This window comes from Choloepus didactylus, chromosome 3 (genome assembly GCF_015220235.1).
Source record: "Choloepus didactylus isolate mChoDid1 chromosome 3, mChoDid1.pri, whole genome shotgun sequence".
NCBI lineage: Eukaryota > Metazoa > Chordata > Mammalia > Pilosa > Megalonychidae > Choloepus > Choloepus didactylus.
Window position 1 is genome coordinate 181986204 of NC_051309.1, and position 12210 is coordinate 181998413.

At 34.9% G+C, this 12210-nt stretch overlaps 1 protein-coding gene across 1 annotated transcript; it reads left to right on the plus strand.

Annotated features, from left to right (window-relative positions):
* The first annotated feature begins 9081 nt into the window (after nucleotides 1–9081).
* LOC119528903 (leucine-rich repeat and coiled-coil domain-containing protein 1-like) lies at nucleotides 9082–12210 on the plus strand. The gene has a single exon (XM_037829100.1). The coding sequence runs from the start codon at nucleotides 9127–9129 to the stop codon at nucleotides 12208–12210; it is 3084 nt and encodes a 1027-aa protein (XP_037685028.1). The 5' UTR covers nucleotides 9082–9126.

Here is a 12210-nt window from a genome sequence, read left to right on the forward strand (position 1 = left end):
CATCCTTCAACATAAGTGTAATCAAAATGATTTGATTTTTATTTAAATGTCATTAAAATTTGATTAGAATTATCTAAGGCAATTTATTGCTCTGGTAGTTCCAAGATCTTATTTGCAAAACTACACGCCTTCTGAGGAAGTAATTTAATTTTCAACATGATAGTTCAGTTCATTAATTATTGTATCTTCAAAACTGAAGTTCTTTTGTAAACATGCTGATGTGATACTTTCAGAAGCTAAGACTGAATACCTTGTGGACAATAGTTCCTATCATAGTTTCTGGACTTATTTATTGCCACATTTATATTCAAAATATTAAAATCCAATATTTCTTTATTAATTTCTGTACTTTATATTGACCCTACATTGAATATTTATTTTATTTTTGTTATTTGTATTTGTTAGGTCATTATAAAATACTTCAAGCACATTCCATAATGTCTATTTTAATTCACATACATTTCATGACCTTTAGAACAGTTTCATAATCTTCCACATCCATGCTGAAGAAATAAATGTGGTCACAAGTAATCAAGTTTTTAACTTATAGTGTTAAGTTAATATCTATTCAAATCCAAATCATGCAGATGCTAAAATGTGGGCATTACATTTTAAAGAGCAGGAAAATTATTTGCACTATTTCTTAAATATTCTGAGGAAGCTGAAAGTTTCAAAGTCTGGAAATAGTTAAGAAATGTGGTTACTATCATTTTCAAGTATAAAGATTGAACTAATATTTTTATTTTAATCTGTTGGCTAAATAAAAAAACTGATATGCATTACCTTTTGCAATTCTTAGCTAGATGGTTTTCACTGAAATTAAATAGTATGGTTTCATATATCTTAGATATTAAACAATATATGAATCACATTTATTATATTCAAGTTTTGCTTTGTTTTTCTTACTGATTCATTTACTAATTTAGTAATTTCCAACTGCCTCTCAGACACTATTATTTTGGTGTAATTGGAATAATGTATAAATTTTAAATGTTTAAATAAAGAGCCAGTTAGTAAGAACATAATTGCCTTATTGTTTACAAAATTTTACTTAGTATTAGAAAGTGAGGATGGTAATTATGCTTTTTGTCCTTACTTGTATGTCTAAATTTGAAATTACAATTATGTTTATTAACAGTTTACATTGTGAAGTGTATACTTTACATATAAATATTTTGTTGGCAATTTATAGTATAGGTTGCTTTCAGGCTTGAAAAATTATATAATGTTTTTTCATAAATTTATGTAATTTCCAAATATGTAACCCCAATTGCACATAATTCCTTGAATTTCTACTGCATTTAGGACTAATTTCTCTTAATTTTTATACAATTACCCTTAGTTGACAAAATGTTTTGCACAGATTATTTTATTTCATCTCCAAAGAGCCCCATGTGTATTTTCTTATTCTAGGTTTCACAAGATAAGAGACAATTAGGACTAGTTATTACATAGCAAAGCTTTTCTCATGTTCCAATATTTCCACTCACTCCAGTACTGCTTATTATATGCCACATTGTCCCTCTATACATGCAATTATTTTTATTTTTAAATTTGTTTAAAACACTGGTGAATGACCATTGATCATTCAATAAATAAGGAAAGGGTGTAGAAACCCTAAATGAAACTTAGTTACCGTACAGTTACTAAATTCAGCTCTAAGCCTTCTGGAATAAATCAGTGCAAAATAATGGATTATACCTCTTCTGTTATCTAATAAAGGAAAACTTCTGAATATTGGGAGATGTATCTGATATTAATCAATTTCTGATACTAAACAATAAATTTTCGTTTGGAAATATTTTATAATAAAATGATTGCTAAATAATATTAATATTTTCACAGCAATTCTATAAGAAATGTATAAAAGTATACCACAAGTCTGATTTTTTGGCCTATGAACATCCTAGGGCTTTCACAATAGGTCCATGAATAGAGTTAGGGATGGAAGCTATTAATGGGCTGAAATCATGGGGTCTTTCTCACCAAGGCTGACCTGGCCCCTCAGGTCTAACCTATCAGGAATAGAGAATGAAAATGAGCTATTGATATGACGTTACCACTTCAGAAGATGAAATATCCACTTGGTGGTGAGATTACATCAGATTTTTCTACTCTGGAGGTATCTATAAAATCTTTACTGGAATTGATACCATACTGTATGTGAATTTACCTTACTTGCTTTATTGACCAATCAAGTGATATTACAGAATAACCAATTTATTGCAATAGATTTCTCAAGAGATTAGTTCATGGTGATTTTATGGAATCCACTGATCTTTTTATTTAATGTATCACCATGACACTGTCAAACAGGACCCTGGAATAGATTATTAAAGAGTCAGCTAAGGAGATAGCTTAGCTTCCTAGTTAACAACATTCTTTTGGGTGCAGCACTCTATTGATAAAGTATTTGCATTTAGCCAATGACAGATATTCTTTTTTTTTATTAGAGAAGTTGTAGATTTACAGAAAAATCATGCAGAAAATGCAGAGTTTGTATATTAACTTCCCCATGCCATTACTAACACCCTACATTAATGTGGTACCTTGTTACAGCTGATAAAAGAGTATAATAATATAATTATAATTGTAGTATTGACAATTATGAAAAGTACTGGTCAGTAATTTTGACAGAAAACTTTCAATTTGCATTTGTATGATGTTTTCTCGGGATTAGATTGAGATCATTTTGAGTAAGAATACTGCAGAAACACAGATGGATTTCTGGGGAAGATGGCAGAGTAGGGAGCTCCAGGACTCACTCCAGTAAACAGGCACAAACCCTCTCAAACAACTGTTCTAGGGCTCCAGAAGCAAGGGGAATACTGTACAGCATCCAGAGAGTGGGAGAAAGAGTCTGAGACACTGTGTTACAGGATTATGGGTAGCTCGTTCTGTGCAGTGGCTGCCAGTGCCTATTCCTCACTCTCTCAGCAGGCTGCCCCAGGATCCACAGCTGCCACAGTCAGAAAGAAACATAAAAATCCTCTATGCCAAGAATGGGGGTAGGGTGGGGGAGCATGGCCAAGCACTGACCGTGGCTTCTGATTAGCAAATTTGGATTGCTGGTCCCGCTTCTGAGCTACTGTGTCAACCTACACCAGAAAAAATCAGTATCAGCCATTGTCCCAACCCCATCCCCAATAGGAGCAGAGGCAATGGAGGTTTAAAGACACAATGACTTCTTAAGGCTGAAAGGAACAGTTTGCTGAAGAGTGTGATCCACTTGGAAGGTCAGGAAAGCACAATTTTGGGAAGACATCAAAAAGGATTTTTGGCATCCATCCTAACTTTCTCCCCAGGGCTCTTCAGAACTGGCCCATGCCTTCTTCATGGGACCATGGCCCTGGTTTGGCTTGGAAATACCAGAAGTCTTCTCCAGGGTGACTCTCTCCCAGAAAAAAAAAAAAAAAGCACAAAAAAACAAGAGACAAAACAAAAGCTAACAATACAGATCAAGAATCCTGGAGAAGGAACAGAGGAAAGGCTTTCTCCTGTGGTGTGTGTGGGTGTGTGTGTGTGTGTGTGTGTGTGTGTGTGTGTGTGTTTGTGTGTGAGAAACAATTGTAATCTTAAAAATTGTTCCACATATGCAGGGAAAGAATCAGATAAAGAGAAGCTGAAAAAATCTGATCAGTTAAACATGGGCAATTCTAAAGGTCTAGAATAAGTTGAACCAAGTGTCAAAGAAGAGCCTTAACATAAAGCCAATCAACAATAAAACCCTAGGCAAGAGAGAGAAACTGACACACAGAGTAAACTTATAATCAGTTGCCTAGATGTCAGCAAAATTTGCAAGCCATATTAAGAAACAGGAAGATATGGCCCTCTCGAAGGAACAAATTAAAACTTTAGAAGACAACAGAATTTGGAACAAATAATCAAAGATGTTCAAAAAAATCTCCTAAATCAATTCAAGGAGATGTAATAAAATATGGCTAAAGAAATAAGGACAGTAAAAAGACACTGGGTGAGCATAAAGATGAATTTGAAAGCATTCAAAGAAAAATAATTTATGGGACTAAAAGGTAGAACAGACGAGATTAAAAATACACTAGAAGGAGATGAAAAAAGATGGCAGCATAGAGAGGAGTGGAAGCAAGTTTGTCTCCCTGGAACAACTAATAAACAACCAGGAACAACTAGTAAATAATCTGGAATAACTGCAGGGGATGCTCATCATACACCAACTTAAATTGGGAAGAATACCCAAGATCACAGCATAAAATCTGCAAGTAAAAACTGCAGATCCAAGCCAAGACTCCCCTACACCCATGGCCCAAACTGCAAAGCTTCATAGGGCAAGAGAGCAGTATTCTCCCAAGCAAGCAAATATAGTTCAGCTGAGCTCTGTCCGGGGTTTTAATTAACAGATGTGGACTGCTCCATACAAGCTATGAATCCCAACAAGCAGACAGAGGATTTGGTGATGGCTGACCTTGAAGGGCCAGAGGGTGGCCATGGACTGGCCCTGAAGGGGGCTTTCTGTCCCTTTTTTGGCTCAGTGGAGACAGCCTCAGCAATTCTCAGTTTGCAGTGCTCTGACCCAAACAAGGGTGGAGATAGCACAGGCAGAGAGACTATTCAAATGTAAATGACCTCTCCCTAGAGAGTGTATTTTCCCTAAGAGGAAGAAGGTGGTGCCAAGCTCTACTACCCATCTTCCATTCAGAACCAGACCCCAGAGCCTGGGGGAAGACAGCCAAGAGCCACATCTCCTTATACCAGTCAGGAGCTAGACTGACAGACACCATGTGCTGGGCAGAAAAGCACAGTGACTTGAGGCCTCAAGTGTGTATCAATCTTCTAAGACACCCTCAGGAAACTGGATACTATTGCCTCTTTCCAAGACCTGACCCTGTTTTGGTCTGGGAAAGCCTGATTGGGGTAACCAAGGAAACCAGATGACTAGACAACAGAAAACTACAACCTACACTAAGAAAAATGAAATTATGGCCTAGGCAAAGGAAAAAACTTAACACTTCAACTGAGATAATGGAATTTAAACAACTAATACTAAATCAATTCAAAAAAGTTTAGGGAAGATGTGGCAAAAGTCAACTGGGAAAGAATAGTGTCCTCAAAAAATGGTGCTGGGAGAACTGGATATCCCTATGGAAAAGAATGAAAGAGGACCCCTATTATTCTTTTTTTAATAATGTTTATTAAAAAATGGATCAAAGACCTAAATGCAAGAGTCAGGATTATAAAACTCTTATAAGAAAATGTAGTGGAGCATCTTCAGGGTCTTTTGGTAGGTGATGGTTTCTTAAACTTTACAGACAAAGCACAAGCAACAAAAGAAAGAAAGAGATGAATGGGACCTCCTCAAAATTAAAAACTGTATATATATATATATATATATATAATATAAATTAAAAACTGTGTGTATATGTATATATATATAATATATATATATAATATATATAATATATATAATATATATATATATAATATATATACTACTAGAATAAATATAAAAGTTAAAATATAGGAATGTACAGCACAGTAAATCCTATTTTAGACAATGGACTATAGTTAGTAATACAAGCATAAGAATGTTCTTTCATGAGTTAAAACACATGTTTGATAAAGTGGTAATGATAGAGTTATATATGGGAAAAAGTAGACCTAATGTAAATAATCGACAATACATAGAACTATTTTAATAATCTTTCTTCAATTGTAGCAAAGTTAACTACAGTTAAAAAATACAATTTTAAAAAAGTGCTAGCATCAATAGTAACAAATGTTCCACACTAAAGCAAGATGTTGGTAGTGGGGTGCTATATAGGAATCCTGTATTTTATGCATGATTGTTTTGTAAACGCACAACTTCCCTAATAAAAAAAGAATACAACAGAAGTGAGTATTCCTAAAGTTCATTATATCAGGGGTTATATAATTTTGATATATCTTATTATAGATGTTAATTTTAATCACTTGCTTAAATTAGCATCTGATAGGATTTCTCAAGCTAATGCTACTACTTTCCCCTCAGTTATTAATAAATATCTTTAGGAAGATACTATTAGATTATGCAAATATCTTGGTTCCTCTCAAATATTTGCTCACTAATTTTAGTATCCATTATTAGAGCCAGACAATGCAACAATTATTACTGTGCTGAGTAATTTTCTATTTCCTGCATTCCTTCAAAATTTATTCATATGAATTATCTATAAAGAATAGAAGTCTCTTCTCTCATATTTAACTATTTTTCTGTTACTCATTTATATTGGTACGCACATGGATTTTTGTTAACTGTTTACAATTTTATTTATCTTTTGTTTACATCATTCCAGTTTTGGCCATTGGAACATTTTTAATATTTTTTTCATGTACCTTATCAACATGACTCATCCTTTGTTTTTTTAACAAACATTTTATTTTAGAACAGTTTTAGATTTAGAGAAAAATTGTGAAGATAGTGCAATTTCCCCTATTACTAACATGTTATATTAATGTGGTACATTTTATAATTAATGAGCAAATATTGATTATCCAAAGTCCATATTTTATTCAGAATTCCTTAGTCTCTTCCTAATGTCCTCTTTCTGTCCCAAGACACCATCTAGGCTACCATATTACATTTAATTGTTATGTCCCTTAAGCTCCTCTTGTTTCTGATAGTTTCTTAGACTACCCTTGTTTTTGGTGACAGTTTTGAGGAGTACTGTACAGGTATTTTTAAAAATGTCCTGCTATTGGGATTTGACTGATATTTTTCTCATGGCTTGACTGGGGTTATGTGTTTTGAGGAGGAAGATCAGAGGTAAAATTGTCATTCCTATCACATTATATTAAGGTGCACACTATCAACAGGACATCACTGTTGATGTTATCCTTGATCACCTGACTGAGGAAGAATTTTCAGCTTTCTCCACTGTTCGTTACTCTTTTTGTCCTCATTCCATATTGCACTTCTTGGAAGGAAGCCAGCATGTGAAGACAACTTTTAATGAGTCAGGGGTTATTCTTCATCTCCTTGAAGTAGGTGTATCTACACAAGTTATTCAGAATTCTCCTGCACAGATATGTCTCTTCTCCCCCTCATTTATTTATTCAATTATTTATTTATATTACTATGGAGTAATGGTTATTTATTTTATACTTTAGATTATGATCCAGTACTGCTTTATTGTGTTGCTAAACTTTTTCTGGTTTGGCTGGTGAAAACTTTCAGTTGGCTCCTGTGTCTTCTTGACACACACTCTTGATGAGCTGGTCATCATCTCTTTTTAAATGAAATTAGCATTTTTTTAGCACGTTCTTACTTTTGGAGACTACAAGGTGCTTCAGGCTCATCTTCTAAAATTCCTGGCCCAGGCCAGTAATCAATACTTTTTCTAACAATCCTTGAATTCTTTTATTAGATAATAGTATTAGAAAACAACATTTAAGAACTGGGTGTACTCGTTGCTACTGGAGTATCATTGTTTCTAGCCCCTTTCAGCTGACAGATCAAGGAAATATATGTGTATATAGTAACCCATGCACATAGGTAAATCTATAAATATTTCTATGGCATACCATCTATATCTATAGTAAGATAACCAGGAGTTCACAAAGATGACTCCTGCTTAATACATTACCACAGGGATCCTTCTAGCCTCCTCCTACTACTTATTTGTAACTGCCCAAGCCAACAGTGAGAAACATGGCTCCTATCAATTGCCATCCACTTACTTGATTGCTCATTTCTAGTATACACATACAGTGATATTGCAATTGCTAATCCACACACTCACGGGAAACTACTTTATCAACTAGAGTATGTGCTTATGTAGAATTTCTTTTGCCTTTAGTTTTATGACTCTGCATGTTTCCAAAGTTATTCTAGCAACGTTTTACTCCAAGCCCTTTAGTGAGTTTCTTTCGTATATATTTATAATACAATTTTATGGTTTTGTGGCTTAAACAACAAGAATTTACTGATTCATAGTTAAAATGTCTGAACTTTAAGTATCAGTAGGCCAGCCTTCTCTGAAGTTGGTAGCATAATGGTGGTGGGGCAGCTTGCTTGCAATCAATCTCTGCCTCCATCATATCTGTCTCTTTTTGTCTGCTACCATGACTTGTACTTCCATGTCCAAATTTCCTTTGATTTTAAGGACTCAAGTCTACCATATTAAAGCATACCCTCATTTACTTTGGCCTCATTTAATAGGATCTGTAAAGGCCTATTTACGAATAGGTTTAAACACATATGACAGGAATTAGGATTTGAACATGTCACTGTGAGAGACAGTATTCAATCTACCACAATCTGCCCTTTGGACCCCAAAAAGACATGTTCTTCCCACAGGCAAAATACATTCACTTTGTCTCAACATCCCAAAACTTTAAACCATGTTGGTGACAGATCTAAGTCCAAACATCATCAAAATCAGTTTTGGGTGTGGTTCATCCTGAGGCTAAATTCCTCTCCATCTGTGGACCTGTGAAAGCTAGAAAATAAGTTATCTGCTTCCAAAATACAATGGTAGAGCAGGCATAGAATAGATATTCCCATTCTAGTAGGAGAGAAATTGGAAGGAAAATGGGTCATGGGGCTGAGTATATTTAAAGTTGCAAGTCTGCCTTTTATGTTCACACTTTCATTTAAAGTGATTATTGATATAGGTGGGTTAATGCCTACCATTTTCATAACTTTTCTACTTATTTCATTTTTTCTTTTTTCCACTCTATATATTTTCTGGTTTTAATTGATCATTTTATGTGATTTCATTTCACGTATCAATTATATTTATTTAAAAAATTTTAATTAGTTCCCCTCAATTTCCCAATACGCATCTTTAACTAATTAGTCCACCTTAAAATAAGACCAACCTGATTCATGTGTAGTTCAAGTTCTTATAAGAGCTTATTCCCAACTCTTCCCATCTATAATGACTTTTTTGGCATTCATTTTCCTTATCCATTTGTTTACTCAATATTGTGTTACTATTACTACTTTAAAAGTTATTGCATAAGGGCGGGAAAGTGACTGGCGGTCGGCTGGAGACAGGGCCCTCGCCCCGCCCCCTTGGGCCGGGGTTCCGTGCACCCGGAAGGCGTGTTCCCGGCTGTCGGACCCAGAGGTGGTCGCCGGTTGAAACCCCCCTCCCCGTCGCTGGTGCCATGGAGGCCGCAGTGGCGGCAGAAGTTGAAAATGAGGACGGCGACGGCGACAGCAATTGCGGGGACCTGTGCTTCATGGACAAAGGCTTGCGAAGCATCTCAGAGTTATCTTTAGATTCAGCCATTCATACCATCAATCTTCACTGCAATAATATCACCGAGATTAAAGCCATTGATCATGTTTGGAATTTACAACATTTAGATCTGTCATCTAATCAAATAATTAAAATTGAAGGGCTAACTACACTAACAAAACTATGCACTTTAAATTTGTCCTGCAATTTGATCACAAGAGTAGAAGGACTTGAAGCACTAACTAATCCGACTAGACTGAATTTATCTTACAACCACATAAATGATCTTAGTGGTTTTATGCTCCTTCATGGGCTGAAGCATAAATTAAGATATATTGACCTACATAGTAATTGTATAGATAGTATCCATCACTTACTTCAGTGTATGGTAGGATTGCACTTCTTGACTAATCTTATTTTGGATAAAAACGGAGAGAATAATCCTGTTTGTCATTTCCCAGGGTACAGAGTGATTATTCTCCAGACTTTGCCACAGCTTAGAATTCTGGATTGTAAGAACATATTTGGTGAAACAGTAAATTTGTCCGAAATAAATTCATCACACCTACAGTGCTTAGAAGGTCTTTTGGATAATTTAGTCTCTTCTGATTCTCCCCAAAACATAAGTGAAGATGAGATCATTGGTAGTACACCAGCAGTAACACCGAACATTGATCAGTTAACACCCTTGGATCAATTTGAAAGCACACCAGCTGCTTTGACATCCTTTGTATCTGTGTGTCCATCTTCTGAGCCAGAGAAAATTAATCATAACAGTGATTTTCAGGATGATATGCAACTTCAGAAATCAGATTATCAAATTTTACAGCTTCTCAGTGAAACCTCTAATTGTTTATTAGATAATGTTCCTGAAAGAGACATCAGACCAAAAGGAGACACCAAAGTGACTTCTGAAAGTGACTTTGGAAACAGAAGAGGAAGCAATAGAAAAATTCCTCAAAGATCAAAAATCCCGTATTACTCCAGAACTACTCAGACTTCTAAGCACTGCAGTAAAAACAGCTCTTTCATAAGTTGTAATCGTAAAATGAAACAGCCTTACCTTAGAGATTTATATGTAAGATCGTGTTTTGCTAACTCTAATACATTAGAAGAATCAGATGAACAGAAGACTGAAGTAATGAAAGTAGACCCATGTAGCTCAGAAGACACCACTTACCGGTCCCTTGTTGAACAGCTAGATCAAGAAAGAGAGAAGAGATGGAAAGCTGAACAAGCTGAAAAGAAACTTATTGATTATATTGATGAACTGCATAACCATGCAAAAGAGAAAAAAGATATTCATAGCCTGGCTCTACTTACCACAGATAGGCTAAAGGAAATTATTTTTAAAGAAAGAAATTCCAAAATGCAACTCGAATTTATGGTTCACAAACTTCAAAATGAAATTAAAAAACTAACTGTTGAATTAATTAAAGCAAGAGATCAACAAGAGGATCATCTTAAAGCCCTAAGAACCATGGAAAAAGCATTAGAAAAAATGGAAAGGCAAAAAGCAAAGCAACAGGCAGCACAGATGAGACTTATTCAAGAGGTGGGGCTCAAAGCTTCAGCTGCTGATAAAGAAATAAATTTACTTAGAACATCTCTTCATCAAGAAAAGGAAAAAGTAAAACAACTTCATGAACTTTTTGCACTGAAAGAAGAAGGACACAGGAAAGAACTTGAAACAAGGGAACTTTTTAATGATGCTGAGTTCCAGAATGCCTTAGCTAAAGGAATAGCCAAAGAAAAGAGAAAACATGAGCAAGATATAAAAGAATACCAGGAAAAAATTGACATATTAAACCAGCAGTATATGAATTTAGAAGATGAATTCCGGGTTGTTTTAACAGTTGAAGCCAGAAGATTTAAAGATGTTAAAGATGGTTTTGAAAATGTTGCAGCAGAGTTAGCAAAGAGCAAACATGCTCTTGTTTGGGCTCAACGAAAAGAAAATGAGTCTTCCTCTTTAATTAGAGATCTGACATGTATGGTGAAGGAACAAAAAATAAAACTTGCAGAAGTTTCCAAACTGAAACATGAAACAGCAGCAAATTTACAGAATCAAATCACCACCCTTGAAGTTTTGATTGAAGATGACAAGGAGAAGAGTATTCAAATAGAACTTCTCAAGCATGAAAAAGTCCAGCTTATTTCTGAGCTAGCAGCCAAGGAATCGCTAATTCATGGTTTAAGGACAGAAAGAAAAGTATGGGGAGAAGAGCTGGCACAGCAGGGAGAATCTCTATCCCAAAATCGTGGAAAATTAGAAGCAAAAACTGAAAATTTATGTAGAGAGAATGAATCTCTGCAAAAGGCAAATGAACGTGATAATGATGCATTAAGAATTAAGAACAAAATCATAGAAGACCAAACTGAAACCATTAGAAAATTAAAAATTTGTGTACAGGAAAGAGATGAACACATTAAAACATTACAAGAGCAGATCACTGAGATACAAAAATGTACTCAAGAACAACTTGAGGAAAAATCGTCACAACTGGATGTTATAATGGAGAAATTGGAAAAACACAATGAAAGAAAAGAACAACTAAAACAACAGTTGAAAGAAAAGGAAATAAAACTTGAGGAAATTAGAAAAGCTTATAGTATACTTAACCAGAAGTGGCATGATAAAGGAGAACTTCTGCGTCATCCAGAAATACAAGTAAAAGAAGTGAAAGAAAAATTTGAAAACAAGGAAAGGAAACTTAAAGAGAAAAGAGACAAAAGTATTGTACTACAAAAGGATGCACTAGAAAAACTTCATAGTATGGATGATGCCTTTAAAAAACAAGTTGATGCAATTGTTGAAGCTCGTCAAGCTGAAATAGTACAACTGGCAAATGAAAAGCAGAAGTATATTGATTCTGCAAATGAAAAGGTTTATCAAGTCGAAGAAGAAATGCGTGAGCTTCTGGAGGAAACATGCAAGAACAAAAAGTCAATGGAGGAAAAAATTAAACAACTCTCTTTTGCTCTAAGTGAAATTCAGCAAGAATTGTGA